This window comes from Emydura macquarii, unplaced genomic scaffold (assembly GCF_026122565.2).
Source record: "Emydura macquarii macquarii isolate MOO-44397 ecotype Brisbane River unplaced genomic scaffold, CSIRO-AGI_Emac_v2 contig_3477, whole genome shotgun sequence".
NCBI classification, from domain to species: domain Eukaryota; kingdom Metazoa; phylum Chordata; order Testudines; family Chelidae; genus Emydura; species Emydura macquarii.
In genome coordinates, this window is record NW_027133614.1 from 1,071,617 (window position 1) to 1,093,648 (window position 22,032).

The 22,032-nt window shown below is 40.3% G+C and overlaps 1 protein-coding gene across 1 annotated transcript in view; it reads left to right on the plus strand.

Moving 5' to 3' along the window:
• XPR1 (xenotropic and polytropic retrovirus receptor 1) overlaps window positions 1-22,032 on the plus strand; it is a 167,080-nt gene that overhangs the window by 142,027 nt on the left and 3,021 nt on the right. Inside the window, exons 11-13 of the mRNA XM_067535217.1 lie at window positions 1,779-1,973; window positions 18,712-18,878; window positions 21,146-21,285. Coding sequence (XP_067391318.1) covers window positions 1,779-1,973; window positions 18,712-18,878; window positions 21,146-21,285 — 502 coding nt within the window. The remainder of the gene's footprint in view (window positions 1-1,778; window positions 1,974-18,711; window positions 18,879-21,145; window positions 21,286-22,032) is intronic.

Sequence of the window (22,032 nt, forward strand, 5' to 3'; positions counted from 1 at the left end):
CCTGTGTATTTAAGAATTTGTTTGCCAAAGGATTTTGAGGTGTTCTTTAGCAGAGGAAAGACACAATGGTTTTCCAGGCTTGGATGGCAGTTTTTCAGACTACTTTTCAACCATGCAATCACACTTAGCCTTTTGTTGCTGCTTAGTGTTAAAATGATTAATAGGAACAGTACAAACTGGCTACCAAGAATGCAGAGCTTATGGGGAAATATTCTCATGAGGACCTTTTTTCCCCCCCTAAGGGCTTTTCTCCTGAGGGTCTTCAATATTTCTAATGCACTCCTGTGGGTTCCCTCCCATTTTATCTGTGCTTCCCATGCTATTTCTTCCACGTCCTATATTTCAGTGCTGTCCTTTGTGCTGGAGGAAATGGGAGAAACTTCCTCACAGCTCAGTAATGCCGATCATCATTCAGTTAGAGGTGATGATAAGAGAGACACGGGCTATGCACACTGCCTCCACATCATTTCCGGCTTGAAGAGCAAGAGATATCTGAATTTTAACTCTGGTCTTCCCCATGGCAAAACATTATCTTATGCCTCTGGACCAGTCCACAATCCTCTTCTTTTCATTTTAACCAGCAACCACTGGCAAGTCATCTTGTCATCAATGGGCTTTGAGCATATACTGAGAGAACTGAAGCCTCCTTATTGTGTGCATCAGCCTTACTTTCTATTCCTCCAGCCTTGCCTATTTCACAACCTTCCATCCAGTTGTATTAAGGCCTCATTCTAAGGGTCTTTTCCCTGTAGGCATTAGTTGGAATTACATTAAACTCTCTAAAGCAAGAAACTGTGTATACTACAGTTTTCTGCACCAAACCAAAAAGTGGAATAGGAACACAGTTCCCCTGAAATAAATATTTACTGATGATTTGAGGGAGTGAATAAATTCTGTATATTGATGGCCTGATTTTTTTCACATGTGCTGAGCACATTTTGGAAACCAGGTCATAAATGACTAAATATGGACACATGCAAGAATGTGGCAGACTTTGGAATTTACATGTAACTCCTGGATTTTCTTGCCTTTTCCCCTTTACTAATTGGCAAAAATCACTCCACCCCTAAAAATGGGATTTTCTTAGTGCTCATTGGTGATGTGACAGTATTAGGAGACAAGCTCAAATCAGTTGATGGTTGTAATTAAAGGGACATATTCAACATGAAATCTGGTCATTTTAAAAAAAGAGCTGAATCATTTCAGATACTATACATCCCTTTGAGTCCCCCTGCCTGGTTTGGTGGTTTTGTGGGAACATCTTCCAATATGTGTGTAGACTTTTTATAATTTTTCCTTTCTTTCATGTTCCAGCATGGAAAGATCCACACAAACAGGAGAAACACTGAAATTGACACAATGTTATCAAATGCTTCAAGTAAATAAAATAAAATAATAGATTTTTTTCCTACTGCTTTCACTGATAGTATTGTTACAAGTAGCATTACTAGGTTTTAAAATTTGGAATGTGTTGTTTAAGCTCTGTCTCTTTAAAGCCTAGCACTGATATCTCCTGCTATTGGAGGAAAGGGGTTTGGAACACCTTCCCTTGACTGAAACTGGTGCTGAGATTGTAAATGTTGAGATGCTAAACTTAAGTGCAAATGCAAAACATTGTGATTTGTACCATTGCTTAGGATATTACATTTGCTGCCTCCAAGAGCTTGATTTCACTCATCTCTTTAAGGAAGGTAGAGAAAGTAAGACACTTGGAAGGGAATGAGAGAAGAATTAAATATTTTGTTTCCATGTCCACTGAAACATCTCTTCTCTTGTAGGTAGTGAGATTTGCAACAGCTACTCCTACGGAGTTCGAGCAGTTGTCCAGTGTATCCCTGCTTGGTTGCGTTTTATCCAGTGCCTGCGCCGTTACCGTGACACCAAACGGGCCTTTCCTCATCTGGTTAATGCTGGCAAATATTCCACCACCTTCTTCATGGTGACATTTGCAGCCCTCTACAGCACTCACAAAGGTACTGGATTTAATTATTTCATAAAACTTTGCAGAAACCTTTGCTCTCTTTTGTCAGCCTCTGCTCCTCAGTGCTCTTTCTCACTGGGGGCCTTTTAGGTGCTAACATTCATAGAGAGAAAACAGAATTAATGACACTATACTTTGTTCTTAACTCAATATAAAAAAGGGTGACAGCTAAAAAGGTAAGAGAATACAGTAGAATTAAGGCGCTATGGGTTGTTACAGTAAGCAACATCGTTTACAAAAATTCCTTGATAACTTTGATATCAGTTCATCCCACTTTTGGCATTGATTGAATCTTCCACTGGAATGGCTGACTACTCAGTGAAATGGGACCAGTCTAGCATTGATTCATGCACATCGACGCAGGCTCAGATAAACTTTCATCAGTCCAATACATTTTCCTCAATTTTCCTTCATAATAAAGTATATTTATCTATTTAAAAGTAGTAGGATTCGTCCCCAGGGTGGGAATTGAGAACTCAGTTTTCCAGTCAAATGAATATAATATGTTGGGGGGGAGGAAAGCAATTTTTTATCAACAGCGCTGTACAACACACTGTCTGCCATCTTGAGAGAGGCATTTCAAAATTTTCATTTGAAATTGCTGGCCTATTCAGTGTAATTATAATGGGGCTTAAAGAATGTCAGTGGAGAATTTTAAGGGGAGGATCCAATTGCTCTGAAGTGTCCCTAGCCTCTGTTTGCCAGAAACTGGGAATAGGCAATGGGATGGGTCACTTGATGATTACCTGTTCTGTTCATTCCCTCTGAAGCACCTGGCATTGACCACTATCAGAAGACAGGATACTGGGCTGGATGGACCATTGGTTTGAACCAACATGGTCATTCTTACGTTATGTTCTTAAGGTTATTATTGATAATGAGGTCTTCTCTTTCCCATTCAGAAAGAAAATACTGAAACTCCTAAGTAATTCCCCATAATTTTTTCCTGTGAATGGAGACTAATTTCTGACTCTCTAGAGGTGTAAGGAAATGGACTGAGTTCCTAGTTGATATAGTGAGTGGTCCCTTGGTATTCAAGGGCTACTACAGGGGATCAAAGTGAACAGAGCTTGTCCATCATTTATGAAGGTGGAGGAATGTGTCCTTTGCTAGGAAAAAGCCCCCTCTGGGTTTCATGTGTATTTTTGTCCCTTTTCATTCTCAAGCTGGTGGGGAGTTGTTTCCAGCCCATTTAACAGCTGATTGAGCTCTCTGATCTCTCAAGTTCCCTATCTCTGTGGAAACCGCAATTATTACTTGATTCTGCTCTTGTTGCGAAGGAAAAAGCTTTTAGTTCCTGCACTTCAGGCAGTCGCCCTGTCTTTCATTATTCTTTCTCCCCCAAATTCCCTGTCAGTCAAAAGCTTTATTCTTTCCACTGAAATAGCTGCCTTGCTGTATCTACAGAAATTAGCAACAGTATGCACTTGTGAATCAGTTACTCATCCATGTGTATGGTCAAAGGGGATTAATAGAGAAATCAGAAAAATATACAAAGCTTACTTGTAGCTGTCATAGTAAGATGTTTTCTTCAAGTGGATACCAGGTTTATTAGAAAACCCTGCTGGTGGCCGAGAGATCGTGCTAGTTGTAAATGGGTTGGCATGTGATAAGTAACGTAAATAAAATACAAGCCCTGAGCAATGTAGATGGCATATAACAATGTACCAGTACAAGCTGTCTGACAACTGAAACTCAAACAATGTTCATGAGTGTATTTTGTATCCAGAGGGTACATGCATGCTTCCCTTAGCAGTGTTAAGTAGCAGATGTTGTCAAGGCTGATAGCCCCCATGTTTGACTTCTCTGTCTATCTCCCATTGTCACTTCCACAAAGCCTATTCCCATTTTAAGATATGCCACTAATCTTTTTTTCTACAGCTTTTCCCAATCTGGGGTGGTAGCTATGTTAAAATCCCAGCTCTTAAACTGGGCTTTCAAACAACAAATCCAAGATGTTAGGTTTGCAGTTACAGTTTATGCTGTGAACCTGCCACATCTTCATTCAGGAGGGCTGATTAAGTTTTTCACCAGCAAGGGGCATTCCAAATTAATCACTCTTATGAAGAGGGAGGAAATTGGTTGAGGGTAGGCTCAAAAATGCTTGTAAAATGTGCCTGTTCAATAGAAGTTTGACCTCTTCTTAGTCCACTTAAATTTTTTACCTGTGCTGTATAACTGACTCTGCAGTTTTCATTTCTACTATGCATAACTTTTATGTGTCTCTTCAAATCTGACACTTAGTTGGTTATAATGAGGTGTTTACAAATCAGATAGACAAGGCCTGCTCAGATTGCTGAGAGATTCATGACTTTCTGTGGTGGTCACAGCATTTATATGTCCTGTTTGTCATGAGGAATCAATAAAACACAGCCATTGGTAATTGTTCAGAGTTACTTTAAAGCTGGGTAGCTGTAAATATAACTGAAAAATTCTACAAAGATTTGTGAAGTGAAATTAATAAAAGAAAGATCATTTCAGACCTCAAACCATCTCATTAATTCTGTGGCACTGCGGTCAGATTCCCATCCTAGTATTGATGCATTTCATAGCATGCTTTGTGTCAAGACTCCAAGCTTATCTGTGTGTTCAGGTCCTATCAGACTGAAAATTGGGTGGTCTCCTGTACAGTCTGACATGGGATCACCATGGAAAGTAATGGAAGATAGCGGCACAGCTGCCCCCAGGATATTAGAGAGACAAGGTAGGTGAGGTGACATTTGTTACTGGACCAACTTCTGTTGGTGAGAGTGACAAGCTTTTGAGCTTTTATCTGAAAAAGAGCTCTGTGTAAACTCGAAAGTTTGCCTTTCTCACCAACAGAAGTTGATCAGTAAAAGATACTATCTCACCCACCTTGTCTCCCTGGATAAATATGGCAAATGGGGCGCTGACCAGCTGTATCAGCAGAATAACCAAAAGGAGATGTTATGCTATTAGAAGCCAGCTGTTTGCCATTCAGAATGAATGTGCTGCTAAGTGTGAGTTTGAGAGCACAGGTAAAGGAACCTTGCTGCTCAAACTAGCTGTCCTTTATCACACTAGGGAACAGCCTGGTAACAGTTACTATGGTAACAAGTATCATTATTTATTCAAAGGATTTTAGCTGTGCTACTACATGACAATCAGTGACTTTTAAGAGTATGGGATGGCAGGTCTGAGTCACCAGGCCAGAACAGTAGCTCTAATCCCCACTTGGAAGGTCAGATGAGATACATGAATTGTTGTCCTCAATTTCTGTATGGAGCCCTGAACGTGTTACAGCTCTTCTGTTGGGCTTGCTTTCCTCTCTTAATTTTTGTACTTTAAGGAATTGTAGCTGGTCTCCAAATTTTGGCGCATATACACTTTGTAGTCTGTGGACCAGTTAAGACCAAATTGTGATGGTTTTCGGTGGGTGATGGGAGAGTGTATCGAATGCACATAAACGGTTCTCAAATTGTACACTTACAGCTTAACTGTGGGTGTCTGAATGTAAGTGCATTGAATCTGTGTGTAGGAAAGCGATAAACCAGTATATTTTAGTTCATGGCCGACTGAGAAAAAGTTTAACTCCTTTAAATCTGTTTATACCAGCTGTCCCCACTTCCCATTCCCCCCCCTGCAGAATTTTTTCATAAACTCTTTGTATTGTTAATCATTTAGTGTACAGGTTGTATATTCAAAGATCCTCTCACATACAAATACCATTGGTTTCATCTCTGCTATGTTACTAGAGGTCACTGTCATGTGGAAAGTGAGCTAGTGTGAAGACAGGTTTTATCTTTTAACCAAAGTGAAAGTGTAGTTGTTTAAGTTAAATTTTCTTGTCTGTCTGCTTCATTTGATCTGTATATCCAATCATTGTGGTCTCTGGTTGCATCTAGCTACTTATTAACTTCTGCTGAACTCTTCCAAAGTTAATCTTACATTGCTTGAAAATGTGAGTCAATGCCCCTCCTTCCATGCTCCTCCAGATGATCAAAATAAGAATACTGAAAGGCCAGCTGTTAGCGGCATGAAAGTATGGTGGAGAGTTTCAAGTCTTTTTCAAGCCATTATAACTGCCACCCACTTCTCTCATTAAAAGCCAGCCTAAGCAACAACCCTTAATTTAAAAAAAAAGATGTTAACTAGACAGAGCTGCATCAGAAATTAGTTGCTGCTTGTCAGCGATTACTTTGCCATTTCTTAAGAAGTGGATATCTTCTGATGAAGCTTTGCTTAATGCTTATATTTAAAAAGCTAGCTAGTTTGAACAAGGGCTATCCTGGAACACATCATCTCATCCTAGGCATAGACGAGATGAATGGACTAGGTAGTACTGTCATCTTTAGTGTAATTTGATTTTTGATATACAGAAATGGGCCACCTATTTCCATGGAGGTTACAGCAAGGCTTGAACAGTTGAAGATGGGCAGAAAACATGTTCACGCCCATTTTCCAGTCTCCCCTCACTCCAGCCACATGCCTTCCTTCTTGCCCTGACAGCTCTTCTCTTCCTTTCAACTTGCTGTTCCCAAACCCTTTATCAAAGTACCTTAGGCCCTGCTGTCTCTGCTAGGCTCTGGTGTAGTTGCGACAACAGCCTTCTAGCCACACCCTGTTAATACCAGACACTTCCGTGCCTGTGGTGGACTTGATCTCAGTACATCAAACTTTTCTTTGCCAGTTACTACTTTGCTGAATGTATAATGCTTACATGATGATTATTCATGTTTATTACGGTAATGTCTACGGTCAGTAAAGAACGGGGCCCAGTTGAGCTAGGCACTGTACAAACACAGAGTAGGAGGCAGTCCCTACCCTAAAGAGCTTACAGCAGCAGTTCCCAAACTGTGGGTCATGACCCTAAGTGGGGTTGCTTCATCAGCAGATGGTGTCATAGCAATCCCGAGCATGCAGAGGCCATTTTACAAAATAGCCTCCCCAGCACAGCATCACTTCACATACACCGTATGCACCAGGTCACGACACACAGAGGATGCTATTTTCTCCACAAAACGGTGTCCTCCATGCAGCATGACGTAGCACACACCGTATGTGTGTGAGGTCATGCAGTCCACAGGATGCCATTTTGTAAAGCAAAATGGCATCCTCCTTGCGGTGTGACCTTGCATATACAATGCATGGTGAGGTCACACCTGGACACCATTTTTAAACGGCAACTTCTATGCTGTCTGGGGTAGTGGGGAACAACACATCTGAAAATGGGGTTATGCAGGGAAAATGTTTGGGAACCAATGGCTTACAGTATAAATAAATAAGACAGACACAGAGTGGAGGAAGGGATATAACACACAAGCAGAGTGAGCAACGGGATAGTAGCAAATGTTATGATAGTTCCATGATTTGTATTAGGTGTGGTTAGCTAGGAAGGGATAAGCTAAATGAAAAAGAAAAGTGATGGGAGAAGGGACATTGAAGGGAAGGGGGATGAGAGGAACAGGGCAGACCGTGGGAAGACTGAAGGAGGGAGGGGAAGGGAGAAGGTTGTAGCAAACAGCCAGTCTGCACAGAGTAGAGAAAGTCCAGTCAAAACTGTAGAAAGTTCTGTGAATGTGCGAAGGTCCTTGCTTTGGCTATTTCTGTATGCCATGGATTCTGAGTTATCCCAAATTGCATCCTATAGTTCATGGGAGGTTAACAAACCTAATTTCTGAATTAGCTGATAGATGGGGTAGTATTAAATTCAGGCCCTACCCAGGCACAGCAGTATCTGGCAGCAGTAGGGTTGGGAGAGAAATAGAAGAGCCATACATAAGAACGGCCGTACTGGGTCAGACCAATGGTCCGTCTAAGCCAGTATCCTGTCTTCTGACAGTGGCCAATGCCAAATGCTTCAGAGTGGATGAACAGAGCAGGGCAATTTTGAGTGATCCATCCCTTGTTATCCAGTTTCAGCTTCTGGCAGTTGGAAATTTATGGACACCCGGGGCATCTTGTCCAAGATCAAAAAAGATGGTGTGTCCCTGACTTTGTTAACATATTTAATTCTTTTTTGAACCCAATTATACTTTTCTCCTTCACAATATCCCATGGCAATGAGTTCCACAGGTTAACTGTACGTTGTGTGAAGTACTTCCTTTTGTTTGTTTTTAAACCTGCTGCCTATTAATTTCATTGGGTGACTCCTGGTTTTTGTGTTGTGAAGGGGTAAATAATACTTCCCTATTCACTTTCTCCATATCATTCATGATTTTATAGATCTCTATTAGATCCCCCTTTAATCATCTCTTTTCTAAGTTGACCAGTCCCAGTCTTTTTAATCTCTCCTCATATGGAAGATGTTCCATGCCCCTAATCATTTTTGTTGTCCTTCTCTGTAGCTTTTCCAATTCTAATGCTTTTTTTGAGATGGGGCTACCAAAACTGCACACACAATTCAAGGTACGGGTGTACCATGGATTTATATAGTGGCTTTATGATATATTCTGTATTACTATCTATGCAGAGAACAATTTCTAGAGAAAACAAGGTGTTCTCCCACACAATAACCAATACCCCAAACTGAGGATTATTTCATCTATATGTTAGGGGGCTGGGAAATCAGGCAGGATGCTGTTACTAAGAAAAGGATAAAAAATATAGAAAATGTGATCTGAAGAGTACTCTTTCTATTTTAGACCATTTTTAATAAAAAAAAACAGTCGACCACTTGTGAGATCCTGTTCCTTGACCTGCTGTCCCCTTAATCCCCTTAATGTTTTGCAAGGCCTCCCATCTGGCTGTTTTATAGAAGAACTGTTGGCACTCAGATAAATCAGAGAGTGTTTGATTTATCACTAGTGCCTGATGCAGAAGTTAGGGAGTAACTAAGTAAATCATAAGATTTACTAACTTCTTTTTTGGTACTTGTTCCTTTCGTCTGGTTCACTGTAATACAGCGTATTTGCAATTCCACAGGGGAAACAAGGGAGGGATGATAATTTGGAGCCAAAATTCGCAATGTCTGTCACGCTGATTGCTGTGAGCAAGTCTGAATTTTGTCTGAAACCCAGTTTTCCCATGCCCAGGAGAGCTGGAGTAACGAGTTGTGTTCATTAGGTAATCTTTCTGATCCTCTCACTCAGAGCAGTGGCAGTGTCATTAGTAGAGAATCTGAGACATTGCCATGGGGAAACAGTGTTATCATGGCCTTTGACCTAGCAACAGCTTTGACAGTCCTGTCATTACTTGAACTGTAGGCAAGCTACCATGGTTTCTGAAAACCAAATTGCTAGGTCTCTAGCTGTTTGGACACCATTTCTGCTGACGTCCTGCTAAAGAGTCTTAAGAGTAGAAGTGAAGAGGATGAGCAACAATGCAGCATGATTTTGTTCAGGTTACTGCAGGATCTTCTAAGTGTTCCCATCTGTTTGGGGAGCCTGCAGGGTTTCACATGTAGCACAGGTAGCATGTACTACATCAATGGAAAAGCTGAGATGATTGAGGCTGCAGCATATACTTAGTGAAGAAAGCCTCTCCCCGAAACATTCATAAATAGTGTTTCAGGAGCTCTTATTGCATCCTGAATGACAGTACAGTTTAGAGATACAAAAGGAAATTTTCAAAAGTTTCATAGGTCCATCAGCGTAAACAAATAGGACACTTGACAGTGACAGCACCCAGATGATGGAAGAGGAGGTATATCTGTATGTTCCTACCAGTAGTGATTCTTGTTGGTTCTAAAGCACACCCTCTTAAAACAGATTAATTTTAAATAGCTGTAATTTCAAAAGCAGCCAAATAATATTGTTTATATAGCTTAATATAGTCTTCAGTTAATGGTGACCAGATAAGTGAGAGTATTAATGAAAAAGATGTGAGCAGAAAGAATAATCTCCTGATATTTCATTTCATGGGCACTTAGGGATGGAAATTCTGATTTTTATGGAACTCTTTAAGAAGAGCAATTTACTATATCACAAGTAAGCAATTTTCCCTTCAAATACACAACTGTAGTTTTATGTGATGCTGCAACAATATTAGAAATAATATAACCCTGTATTTAAATATTTTTTATCCGGTTAATTGGATGTTGTGTCATTATTTCTGTGGGACTCTTTATTTTGGTTTCTGAAAGCTCTTCACAAACATTGTGGTGTGACTGATTATTGCATTTGTCCACAATCCTGAAATTTGCATTTCCAGTAGAGGTGCCGGTTCACCACAAAGTTTGCTTCTAATTAGTGGGACCTGATCATCCTTATTAGCAAGATTTCCAAAAAGTGGTTGAACTGGTAAATACGCCTTCCCCAAGGAAGAAGCTGAGCACCAGTAGATCACACTGGTGTCTGAAAAAAGTCATTAGAAGAGAGATCAAATCAAATGTGACAAATCTTGCAGCATCTTATTCTCTCTTTGCTGTAATTAATAAAGTTGGAAGAACTGTTCTTTTACAGATTTAAGTAGCAAAATAGTTGTGAAGGCTTAAAATAACCTATCTACTGAAATAACCTATATAAATGTTTTTTTACCCCACCAAAGATAACCCACACTTACAAAGTACTTTTCATCCAAGTGAAGCAGTGCTTTGCAAAGGTAGGTAAGGATTATCCCCATTTTACAGATGGAGAATCTGATGCACAAAGAAGCTAAATGACTTTCCCAGAATCACACAGCAAGCCTGTGGGAGAGCTAGTAGTAGAAGAATGGTCTCCTGAGAATTATCTTATTGCAATGCATCTTGCTGCATTGTAATAGATTGTACCTTGTGACTGTAGAAAAGGTTTGCAGGATCTTACAGAGAAGATGTTCGCAATATAAAGTGCTTGTATTTGACCAAACATACCAGTGGGACAAAAAGGAATACTATATATAGGCTGCATATGAATGTTTGGTTTGTGTGCAAAAGCAGCAAAGTCCATTCTTGTGTGGAAGCTCTGCCGTTGATCAGTGTTGAACAGAGACAGTTATCCCGTGGTGCTTAGCTAGTACTTTCCTGTCATTTCCTTCCCAATATGTCTGCTTATTATGGGGTCCATAAAACTGCATCTGAGGTACTTAAGGGTTGACAACAAATGCATTTGGGGGTTGCATTAGCTGTGTCATTCTTACAATGGTTCTCATGTGGAGAGTCATTTTTGCTTGTTGCATTCACCCCATTGCATTATGAGATAGTTTAATGGAGGCATTCCATTCAGTGGTTAACCGGGCAGTAGTTAATTTAGGATGGATTTTGTATATCCGGTCCCTAGTAAATTGCAAATGAGCTTTTTATTTTGGACTGTGACACTGGAGTTTTAGTTCTGCTCAAATTTACAAGTGAAAGCCCAATAATCTACCCTTAAACAAGGTCAAGTTTGGCAGTACTTGATGACTGAGAGCTTTTAATTCAAGCAGGCAGCAGAAGTCTTGCAGCAAAGTCAGTTTTATACCATGCAGTGGTGTTTACCTTAGATTTAGAAGGCTTTCTGATAACCTCAGGCTTCTTCCTGCTTTTATCACAGTTTTCACCATCAGCAGACACCACAGCTAGGTGCAGTGGCCAACACACCAGGAATGCTTATCGAGAGCCATTGTACTCTGAGCCAGTTCTTCAATAACACATGGCATTGATTTTAGCTGCATTGAATAGAATATAGTGTTTACATTCCTCAGGATAATTCAAGAGGGCAAACAGATAGCATTCACTGACGCAAAGTCAATACTAACTACATTCACTGTGATATTAATTGTGCGATTCTGCAGTGGAAAATGGCCCTTTCCTTGCCTGTGTTTAGAATGGGTTATAATTTGCAGAAATTATTATTCTCTCAAAAGGCTAGTCCAATATTCTGTGTCCCCTGAGATGCTTTTAGAATTCAGGATATTTATGTTTCTGGTTTTTGTGTGTGTATTTTTATACACATCTCCTTCACTTTCCACAACAAAAGGAGCCAGGGAACACAAGTGCTACTATAGCATTAGGAAAAAGTTTTTTACTAGGAGGGTGGTGAAGCACTGGAATGGGTTACCTAGGGAGGTGGTGGAATCTCCATCCTTAGAGGTTTTTAAGCTGCGGCTTGACAAAGCCCTGGTTGGGATGATATAGCAGAGGTTAGTCCTGCTTTGAGCAGGGGGTTGGACTAGATGACCTCCTGAGGTCCCTTCCAACTCTAATATTCTATGATTCTATGATTCTATAGGGCACTGAGAGATTGGGCAGTCCTTGGCCCTATTGAAACTACTTAAAGTTGCAGTTTTGCTACTGTGAAGGTCCGCAGAAATCAACATTTCAGTATTGCAAGCAGTATGTGCCTACAACTTTACATGCTGAAGTGCTAACCTGTTTCCTGTGCCACTTAGCTCTTCAAGTATGCACTTTTCAGCAATTCATTGTGGTCAGAGGACGCTCTCTGTGTTGATGCCCTGCAAATGGTCTCCATGCTCTGACTTGGCTTCTCCAGGTCTCACTTCCCATGTTTGAGATCTGCAGTAGAAAGCAGTTTCAGTATTTCTGTAGGTGATAAGCATTAGAAGTTTCAATTTCTAGCAGATATCATACTTAGGTCCTTTCAACTGGTAAAAGCACACTGTCCCCCTTTTACATTTAGAAACTGAGCCCTCTTTCCCACTCCATGTCAGAAACTTCCCTGTGCTGCAGAGTTTCTGAGGTCTGCGGCAAAGGGAAGCTTTCTGCTACTTCTTTCCAGTGGACCTTAGGGGTGGTGAATGAGTGGAGCTGCCTTTTTTTGCCCACATAGGAACCAAATTGCACCCAAATTCTATCTGTGTTCCACAAAAAAAGTTCTCTCCTGATCTTTATGTTAAGCTTTCTGCACTAATTTTCTTCTTGCCCCTTGTTTTTTAGTCTTTTCTGTGTCCCATATTTGAGTTATGGCAGATGGAGAGTTATGTTCCTATTGTATCCCTAGCTTGGGCCAGTTGAAGGCTGCATGAGGCCAGAAAAGGTCTGCAATCCCCAAATTATACAGGCAGTCCAAGGAAGATAATGGAATCTATCATTTCCATACTGTCGGGAGAAGTGAGGAGATGAGCGAGCAGGTTCCAGGATACTTGCGCTTCCTGAATCTGTCGTCTTACCAGCTTTCTGGCAGCTTCCAGCACTTAGTTATGTGAAGAAGTACCACTGGGTGAAACTGTTTTTGTTTAAATAAACCCCGACATTATCATAAACATACCCAGCATGTATTATTTCTGCAAAAGTGGCAGGCATGGAGTAGATGGAAGCTCTGGGTGGAATACAAATGCCGTGATTTTTTCTAACCTTCCGTGCAGCATTGAAGAGGGCCACTAGGACTAGCCAGTGGAGATTGAGATATAATTGCTTGCCTAGAGCGGTAATATCTCTGTTACACCACCTGAATACCAATGAGGATGGATGAGAAGGAAGGAGGGTGTCAAACAAAATCATGGGAAAGAGAGAAAAACAGGGATGGAAAGGAGGACAAGTGATTAAGAGATGAGACCAAAAGGCAGAGTCTGAGGACAATAGACTGTTTTTGTTTGAAGTCTATTACTGGGGAATGATTTGTATTTGTAATGAAATTTTCAGGCGCAAAACACATTACACAATCAATGATTGAAAAGAAAATGGGGAAGGGGGAAGTGTGCAGCTTGACCCAAATGCCAGAGAAAAGAATACTCATGTGGTGGGGAGGGAAAGAGAACTGAAGCCAGGATGAATAACTGGAAATTAACACATCCCTTTTAGTTTGATACCTAATGCACCAAGAGCTTTTAATTGAATTCTCTCCTGTACTCCCTTCTCACAATAATTGACCTCAGTAATTCCTCTTAAGGCAATTTAGCTTTAAGCAACATTAAAACTTGACATCACCTTGCTGTGCAACTGTCTACTTAAGTGCAGTTTCATCAGCTCCAGCTTCACTGGCTCACTACCATTCTATATGTTGTTTCTGAGAAATAGAAATCTAAGGCCAGATCATCCCCTTCCATGAGCAGAGGGTTCCAAAGACACAGTTTGGGTGCACAGAATAGCTCTGTGGCATTATGTCCCCTTCCTCTCATTTTACGGATGCAACCCAGGGCAGCAAGCGCACTGCATGACTCAAGATCTGTATGTGAGAAGACGGCTTGGCTGAAGGATGATTTCTCCATGGCATCTGTAGAATAAATATAAAACTAGAGAATTAAAGTTAATTTAAGTAAAGAAATACGTATTGTAAAGAAAGGCCCCAAATAGCAAGTAAAAGAAAGCCCTTGAAAGTAATGTTATAAGGCCAGAAGGAATGAAGTAGAGAAGATGTCTGGTTCAAAGAATAACTAATGAAATAAGGGGAAGTTTCTCAAAAGAAGGCGTCTAACTGATAGGGGTGACTGCAAATAGTTTTAAACAAGACAAAGAGAATCTGTTTTAAAAAGAGCTAACATGGATCTTCCCACCCCCATACCAATGTTATCTCAAAAATTAAGACCTGTGTGAACACAGATGTGATGGGAAAAACCTGTTGGTCATCAAGGAAGGGAAGAGATGGGAAGGAAAAGCCTTGAGGAGAAAGGAGGTCATAAATCTTACCTTGATTAAGACTGGAAATAAGGGTGAACTGTCTCAGATTGGTTTTTAGCTGAAGTTAGTAGTTGGCAATGGTAAAGGGTATACAAAAGTAAATTTGTAGAGGATTAATTGCTAATACCTGCCTAACCAAGTTGGAGCTGACCGATATAGGTCTGAGCATGCTGAGTTTAGCTCATTTGTAAGTATTTTGATCATATACTTATAAATGTTTTGTTACTCTTTGGATGTAGTAAATTGCTTATCATTTAGGTGTTTAGGCGTGTTTATGACAATTGTATAAATACCATTTGGCTTTTGGATTTAATAAAGGAATTTATTATTAAATTAGTGCCACGATAAAACCCTGTATAAATAAGCCTTCCAACAGCATTACTTTTTTCTACTCCCCAAAGCTGTAGGGAAGCCTTGAGTAAGGCCAACTCTTGGTATCCAGTGGGAGCGAGGGACTAAACATGGAGATTTGAAGGCTGAGCAACTGAATGCAGAGTCTCAGCATATCTGGCCCTTACAGGTCTTGGTGGACCAAATGCTTTAAGTCACTGTCTCATTATGGAATGATGCAATGGAAACTCCAATGGGGAGTTTGCAGTCACTTCTGATATGGACTGTTTTGTGTAAAGGTTGATCTGGGCTCTAGTTCATAACATACAAAATCTGTACTGTAAACTCACCCATTTGCCTATTCTGGGGTGAATCAAACTTTGGAAGCATGGGTTGGGGAAGGCGGTATGTATCACTAAGATTTCTTTCTATGATGAGGTGACTGGCTCTCTGGATGTAGGGAAGGCGGTAGATGTGATATACCTTGACTTTAGCAAAGCTTTTGATACTATCTCTCACAGTATTCTTATCAGCAAGTTAAAGAAGTATGGGTTGGATGAATGGACTATAAAATGGATAGAGAACTGGCTAGAGCATAGGGCTCAACGAGTAGTGATCAATGGCTCCATGTCTAGCTGGCAATCAGTCACAAGCGGAGTGCCCCAGAGGTCAGTCCTGGGACCGATTTTGTTCAACATCTTCATTAATGATCTGGAAGATGGGGTAGATTGCACCCTCAGCAAGTTTGCGGATGACACTAAGCTGGGGGGAGTGGTACATATCCTGGAAGGTAGGGATAGGATACAGAAGGATCTAAACAAACTGGAGGATTGGGCCAAAAGAAATCTAATGAGGTTCAACAAAGAAAAGTGCAGAGTCCTCCACTTAGGAAGGAAGAATCCCATGCACAGCTATAGACTGGGGACCGACGAGCTAGGCAGCAGTTCTGCAGAAAAGGACCTGAGGATAACAGTGGATAAAAAGCTGGATATGAGTCAGCAGTGTGCCCTGGTTGTCAAGAAGGCTAATAGCATATTGGGCTGCATTAGGAGGAGCATTGCCAGCAGGTCACGGGAAGTGATTATTCCCCTCTATTCGGCATTGGTAAGGCCGCATTTAGAGTATTGTGTCCAGTTTTGGGCCCCCCACTACAAAAAGGATGTGAACAAGTTGGAGAGAGTCCAGTGGAGGGCAACAAAAATGATTAGGGGGCTGGAGCACAAGACGTATGAGGAGAGGCTAAGGAAACTGGGCTTGTTTAGTCTGCAAAAGAGAAGAATGAGGGGGAATTTGATAGCAGCCTTTAACTACCTGAAAGGGGGTTCCAGGGAGGATGGGGCTAGGCTGTTCTCAGTGGTGGCAGATGACAGAACAAGGAGCAACGGTCTCAAGTCGCAGTTGGGGAGGTCTAGGTTGGACATTAGGAAAAAGTTTTTCACTAGGAGGGTGGTGAAGCACTGGAATGGGTTACCTAGGGAGGTGGTGGAATCTCCATCTTTAGAGGTTTTTAAACTGAGGCTTGACAAAGCCCTGGCTGGGATGATATAGCTGAGGTTAGTCCTTCTTTGAGCAGGGGGTTGGACTAGATGACCTCTGAGGTCCCTTCCAACTCTAATATTCTATGATTAGCACGGCACTACATCTGCTAAATTGAGGGATTTTCTGTGCATACTTCCAATTGGTGGAGCCTTTGATTCTCCCTGAAGTGACAATGTGGGTGAGGCAGGGATGTTCCCTAACCTGCTTTTGGAAAACCTGATTTGCCTGATGATTAATTTTAAATTGTTAGGAAGATGAAAAATGCTACACAAATGTTTCTAATTTTACACAAAAGCAAGAAAGCTAGTCTTAGCAAAAGACTGAAGGAAATCACTTTTATATACTTTTGCGCTATTAATTTTAGACTCCACCGCAGACAGACTTTTGCTATATAAGTAACTTTTAATAGGTAGGTTGGAGGGGGTGTTGGTGTATTTGACCTATACATTGTGTCCTGAAAGTCTGAAAGACATAATGGAAAGAATGTACTATTACACTATGCTTCTCATTTTCACCCCCATTAATTTTATTGTGTTGCCACACATCTATACACATTACATTTCTATCATAACTATTAAAACGAAAAGAGGAGGAAAGAGGACAAATTGAGCTGTTGCCATTTTTGTCATCAGCAGGCAGCTATAGAGATTTTTGTTGTTTTAAAGCCACATGCTTGGAAAACGCACTACCATGTTTGTTATGTTATTGTAGAGCTGCTTTTGTACTGAGAACTTTTTGGGGGGTTTGTTAGTAAAGAATCAGTGAATGAGCAATTGCAGTCACTGTGCAGAATGTCACCTGATAGCAAGATGACGCAAAAAGTCTCAGCTGTACAATCTAGTATAACATGTTTTATTTTTATGAACTCTTTATGGGCCCAAATTTAGTTACTAATTCAAAAAAAAGTTAACTGTACAATTTATTTTTCTTACCTAAGTATTAAGAGAGTGTGACACATGTAAAAGATAAGAGAATACAGCAGGGTTGAGGAAGCAATCCAGTCTGATGTTGGAGTGAGAGTAATAGCTCATTTACAAAAATATACCTACAAACTAGCAGTTTCTGCCCTATTTCCTTTCTAAAATAAGAGTGCTCTCAGTGTGAGTGAAAACCCAGATGTGAGCCTTCTTGGAGACGCCTTTTAGGTACTGCCTCCGCTCTGATCATTCTTCCCAAGTACACAACTTCTGAAGTGGTCAGTGGAACTGCTATTCATCAAAACAGGATAGACAGGCTTTTAATGTGCTAATTTTGTTACTTGTACGACTGGCCTTAGGTCCTATTTTTTATTGCAATGGACACCTTGATGCAGGAGATTAGCGGAGAGGCTCCATGACGCATGCTTTTCATCGATGACATTATATTGTTCCGTGAAGATGAGTACAAACTAGAACTATGGAGAGCTTCCTTAGAAGAAAATGGCTTACGAATCCACTGATAAAAGATAGAATATATGCAGTGCTTCATTGAGAGGGCAATGAGAAGCCAGTAAAATAGATGATATTGACTAGAGTTAAAGTCTGTGCAACAATTAAATACCTCTGTTCCAGGTTGAGCCATGATGGGAATGTGGATGTAAATGTTAGAAGCCACATGAAAAACTCTTGGTGTAAATGCAGGGAGTTGAAAGGAATTATCTGCAATAAGAATATGCCAAGTGTACTAGATCATGATTAGGCCTGCTGTCACGTATGGGTCAGAATGCTGGCCAGTGAGGAAGAGAGATCTGCTGCTATTTCTCACTGCTTGGTAAGATGAGAGCTGATAGGCTGCACAGTGAAACAGTAAGAGCCATAGCCCCCATTACAGAAAAGCAGAGGAGGTATTGATGAGATGGCTTGGTTATGTGAGATGACCAGATATGGTGGGCCAGAATACAAGAGCTGGTGGTGGTCATAGGACAAAGACCATAAGGAAGACCTAGAAAAAGGTGGCTCATGAAACTGAAGGATGTTAAGAACGTTGGTGACAACGAATGAGTCAATCTACAAAGGCGAAGAAGAAGAAGTTAGTTATTTGTGCTGATGTGACCTAAAATGTCATTTAAGCCAACTGTACAGATTGAGCATTGGTTCTTCTCCCTATACTTAAGTTAGGACCTTTTCTTGTAAAATAAGATATGACCCTCAGATTCCACCTGCTGGACAGAATTAGAATGACATCTTTATTTCGGTTTCAGAAATGAGACAAATTTAAACAATTATTTCCATCTCAAGCATAGCATAGTTTGAGTCTGAAGAAGAATTCAAACTGTAACTTAAAGGCCTCTCTGATAAGGCTTTCAGAGAGTTTACTTAGCCTGTGGGACAGGGAGCTTGGTTAAAGGGGGAAACTACCTATCAATCTGGAGTTTTGATGGCCAATTTTTTTGCTGCTATAAGAAATGTTTAAAGTTATGCAGAATCATGCTGTTGTTTCTCTCTTGCAGCTCAAAACCACAGTGACACCCAAGTGTTCTTCTACCTGTGGATTGTCTTCTATTTTATCAGCTCCTGCTACACCCTTATTTGGGACCTAAAAATGGACTGGGGTCTCTTTGACAAGAATGCTGGTGAAAATACCTTCCTTCGGGAAGAGATAGTCTACCCACAGAAAGTAAGTAGTCATCCTGTTTTCATTTTGGGGAGGGTCTGCCAATATTTTAACAAAATCCTTTGGATTAAAGGCACAATTCTGGCTGGCCACTGGAGTGTCTTAGATGCAGTGTGTCAGAAGTTCTGATTGTAAGATCTGTCCATTATTCCAGAGAGACAGTCCCATCCTTTTTAAGATTATTGAAAGCTGTAAGAGGAATATACTATATTTTAGTAATATTGATAGCAAAAGATAATACCCAGCTCAGAGCTTATGTGTGTGAATGTTTTGCAATGGGTAGATTATGTTCTATGCTGTTTGTATGAAGTATGGTTGTTTCATAGTGTGTTTCTTTAAAAGGAAAATACTAATTGGATAAGAGTGTTAAAATAAAAATAAAGGTCTTTCTTAAACAGAGAAAAGCCACCAACTTTAGTTTTAAAGCATCCCCTCTCTTCTTAACACCTTTCCATCATGCCCACATACTGCAGCTCATGTGGCTTCAGCAATGGGACTCAACATGTAGAATGACTAGCGTTTTTTTTAAAACATAACAGGCCGCATCCAGCGCCATGGTCTGATGGGACAAATAAAAAGTGGAATGGAAGCCTCACTTTTGAATTTAGTGACTTGGGTTATCCTGAGTCTTGCCTTTATTTTTAGTAGTTATGTAAAAAATCTATTTTATTATCATTTCAAACCAATTGTAGCTGCAATTGCTTCAAATGCAGCAGGAGCAATTGGGCATTATTAATTCAAAACATTAGCTTTCCATTCCAGGTATTACCATTTAAAAAATAAAACCATCAGGGTGGTGTTGAGCCCTTTAGGAAACCAGAAAAGGAATAGTAAATCTCTTCTTCTTTGAGTGTTTGTACATGTGGGATTCCATTCATGTGTGCACAGGCCCAGTAGCTGGAGAAATGTGCTTAGTGGTATCCATCAAGGCCTGAACTTCCCTTTTAATTTCATCCTGTTGCTCCTTGTTATATTTCCCATTATACCATCCTAAGTAATTCCTTTCTTCCTAGTGTTTACATCCTTCAATTATTTGTAGATGGTTGTCCCCTTTCCTTCCACTATTTGAAAAGGGGAGGCAGTAAGTTATAAAAGGCCTGTGGTTCTGTCTTAGATCCCTTGAAAACTACAATAGGAAGTATTTATTAACCTTTCTCCATGATTCCTGACTATTTACAGGTGGTTAGAGTAGAGACTGATATATAAGTAATCCCACATGTAGAATAGAGCAAATGTATTAGGTACTTGTGTAAATTGAGGATCAAGGCCTTTATGTAATTTGTCTTAAGAACATCTTAAAATATAAAAGTATTTTAAAGAATAAAAGATTTTAAGTCTACAAATTTTTCTGAACCACTATAAACTTCTAAAAAAACTAAAGCCCTTATCCCTACCTTTGGAAATGAGGACTTTAGGGACATCCAAAAATCTCTAGTTTTTAATCTGGTTTTTGTAAGTGCTCATGCAGCTATCCTTTTCAGTATGTCTCTGTTTCACTGCCTGGTGAATCTGTGGTTAGGGGCAGTTTTTTGTTATAAATCAAAACAAGTAAAAGTACAATTAAACTAAAAATCTGGTGAAAAACTCTCTTAAAAGTCTCTTACAGTAAATGAACAATTGCTATGCAAGCATTAGCTGTATAAAGAGAACCAGAGTAAAAACAATAAATAACAAGAGAAATAAATGTGGGTCTGGTTCCTCATATGGGGAAGTTTACCCTTGTCTAAATAGATTTAGAAATTGATTTAATCAGATCAATGCAACCTCTTTATGTGGACACTTATTTCAGCTTAAGAATGCTATAGATCAGTTTAGCTTAAGTTGGTCAGGAATTGGTGGATAAGTGTTTCCACACAAGAGGGCTGCTCTGATTTAATTAAATTAGTTTCAAAACAGATTTAGTTAAATCAGTACAAATCTCTTGTGTAGACAAGGCCTTAAGTAACTGAGAAATTTAAGCACTGACAGGATCATATATAGCATACTTAATATGGCATGTGTCTAGCTCTGGTGATCATCTCTGATTTACTAGAAATACTGATTTGCTTATTTTAGCAGTCTTCTATCTGGGGAAGACAGATGGATGAGGGAGTTAAACTTGGCACTGTTATATTTTCCCTGCATGAAACCCGTAGCCATCAGTAGTTGTACTAATGCTATTGAAGAATTAGTCCCAATAAATGTGAAAGTTAGTGATGGGATTGGCAGGAATCCGTGCTCTGTGTTGAACATGTAAGCTGACCTGTCCTATTTTGCCCTTTGCTCCTCAGGCCTATTATTATTGTGCCATTGTGGAGGATGTGATCTTGCGCTTTGCCTGGACCATCCAGATCTCCCTCACCTCCATGCAAATCTTTCCTTATGCTGGGGACATCATCTCTACTGTTTTCGCACCACTTGAGGTTTTCCGGTAAGGAGGCTGAGCTAAAAAGTATTTCATGCTGTTTGTTTACCCCTTTTGTTTTACACACAATGACACCAGAAAGGTGGGGAAGTCCCTGGCTTTCCACAGGCTCCTGGAGCTGTTGTTTGAAAAGCCACAAACCGATGAAAAGACAGATTGCTAGGATTCAGCATATTCACTAAGTGTGAGCAAATTGTTGGCTGATCAGGTGCTATGGAATCTTTTCACTGACCCATCTAGTATTCAGATATTCAAAGACCTCCAAGAAGACTCAAGCCTGAGACCTGGATTCTTCCTCATGGTGTTGTATTTGCTAGGGGCCTAGGCCTACCTTAGTGTTTTGGGCGGGATTTAGCAAGCTCACATTTTAAGCATTTTCACTGGCAAAAACTATTGAAATGTCACTCGAGGCTAAATTTACAAAATTTCCCAAATCTCTGCTGCTTTTGCAAATGGTTAAAAAAATGGAATTGTCACTGTGATCAGGCACTACCAGAGCATTAATGCTGTCTGCATCTTTGTGTTACATCAGGAATTACATGTCTGCCTGAGACAAGAGCAAAATAGCTTGCTTTTGAATCTCTCTGTGGGTGGGCTCTTATTTGTATTTCTTCTTCCTAACTGGTAATACTTGGGCTATCACGATACCAACCATGCCGGGGTAATCCTCACTGTTAAAACTGTGAATGATTCCACCACATCTGTTGGCTTCCATGGAGAAGTCTATCTATCCACTGCTGTCTGTCTATCCAC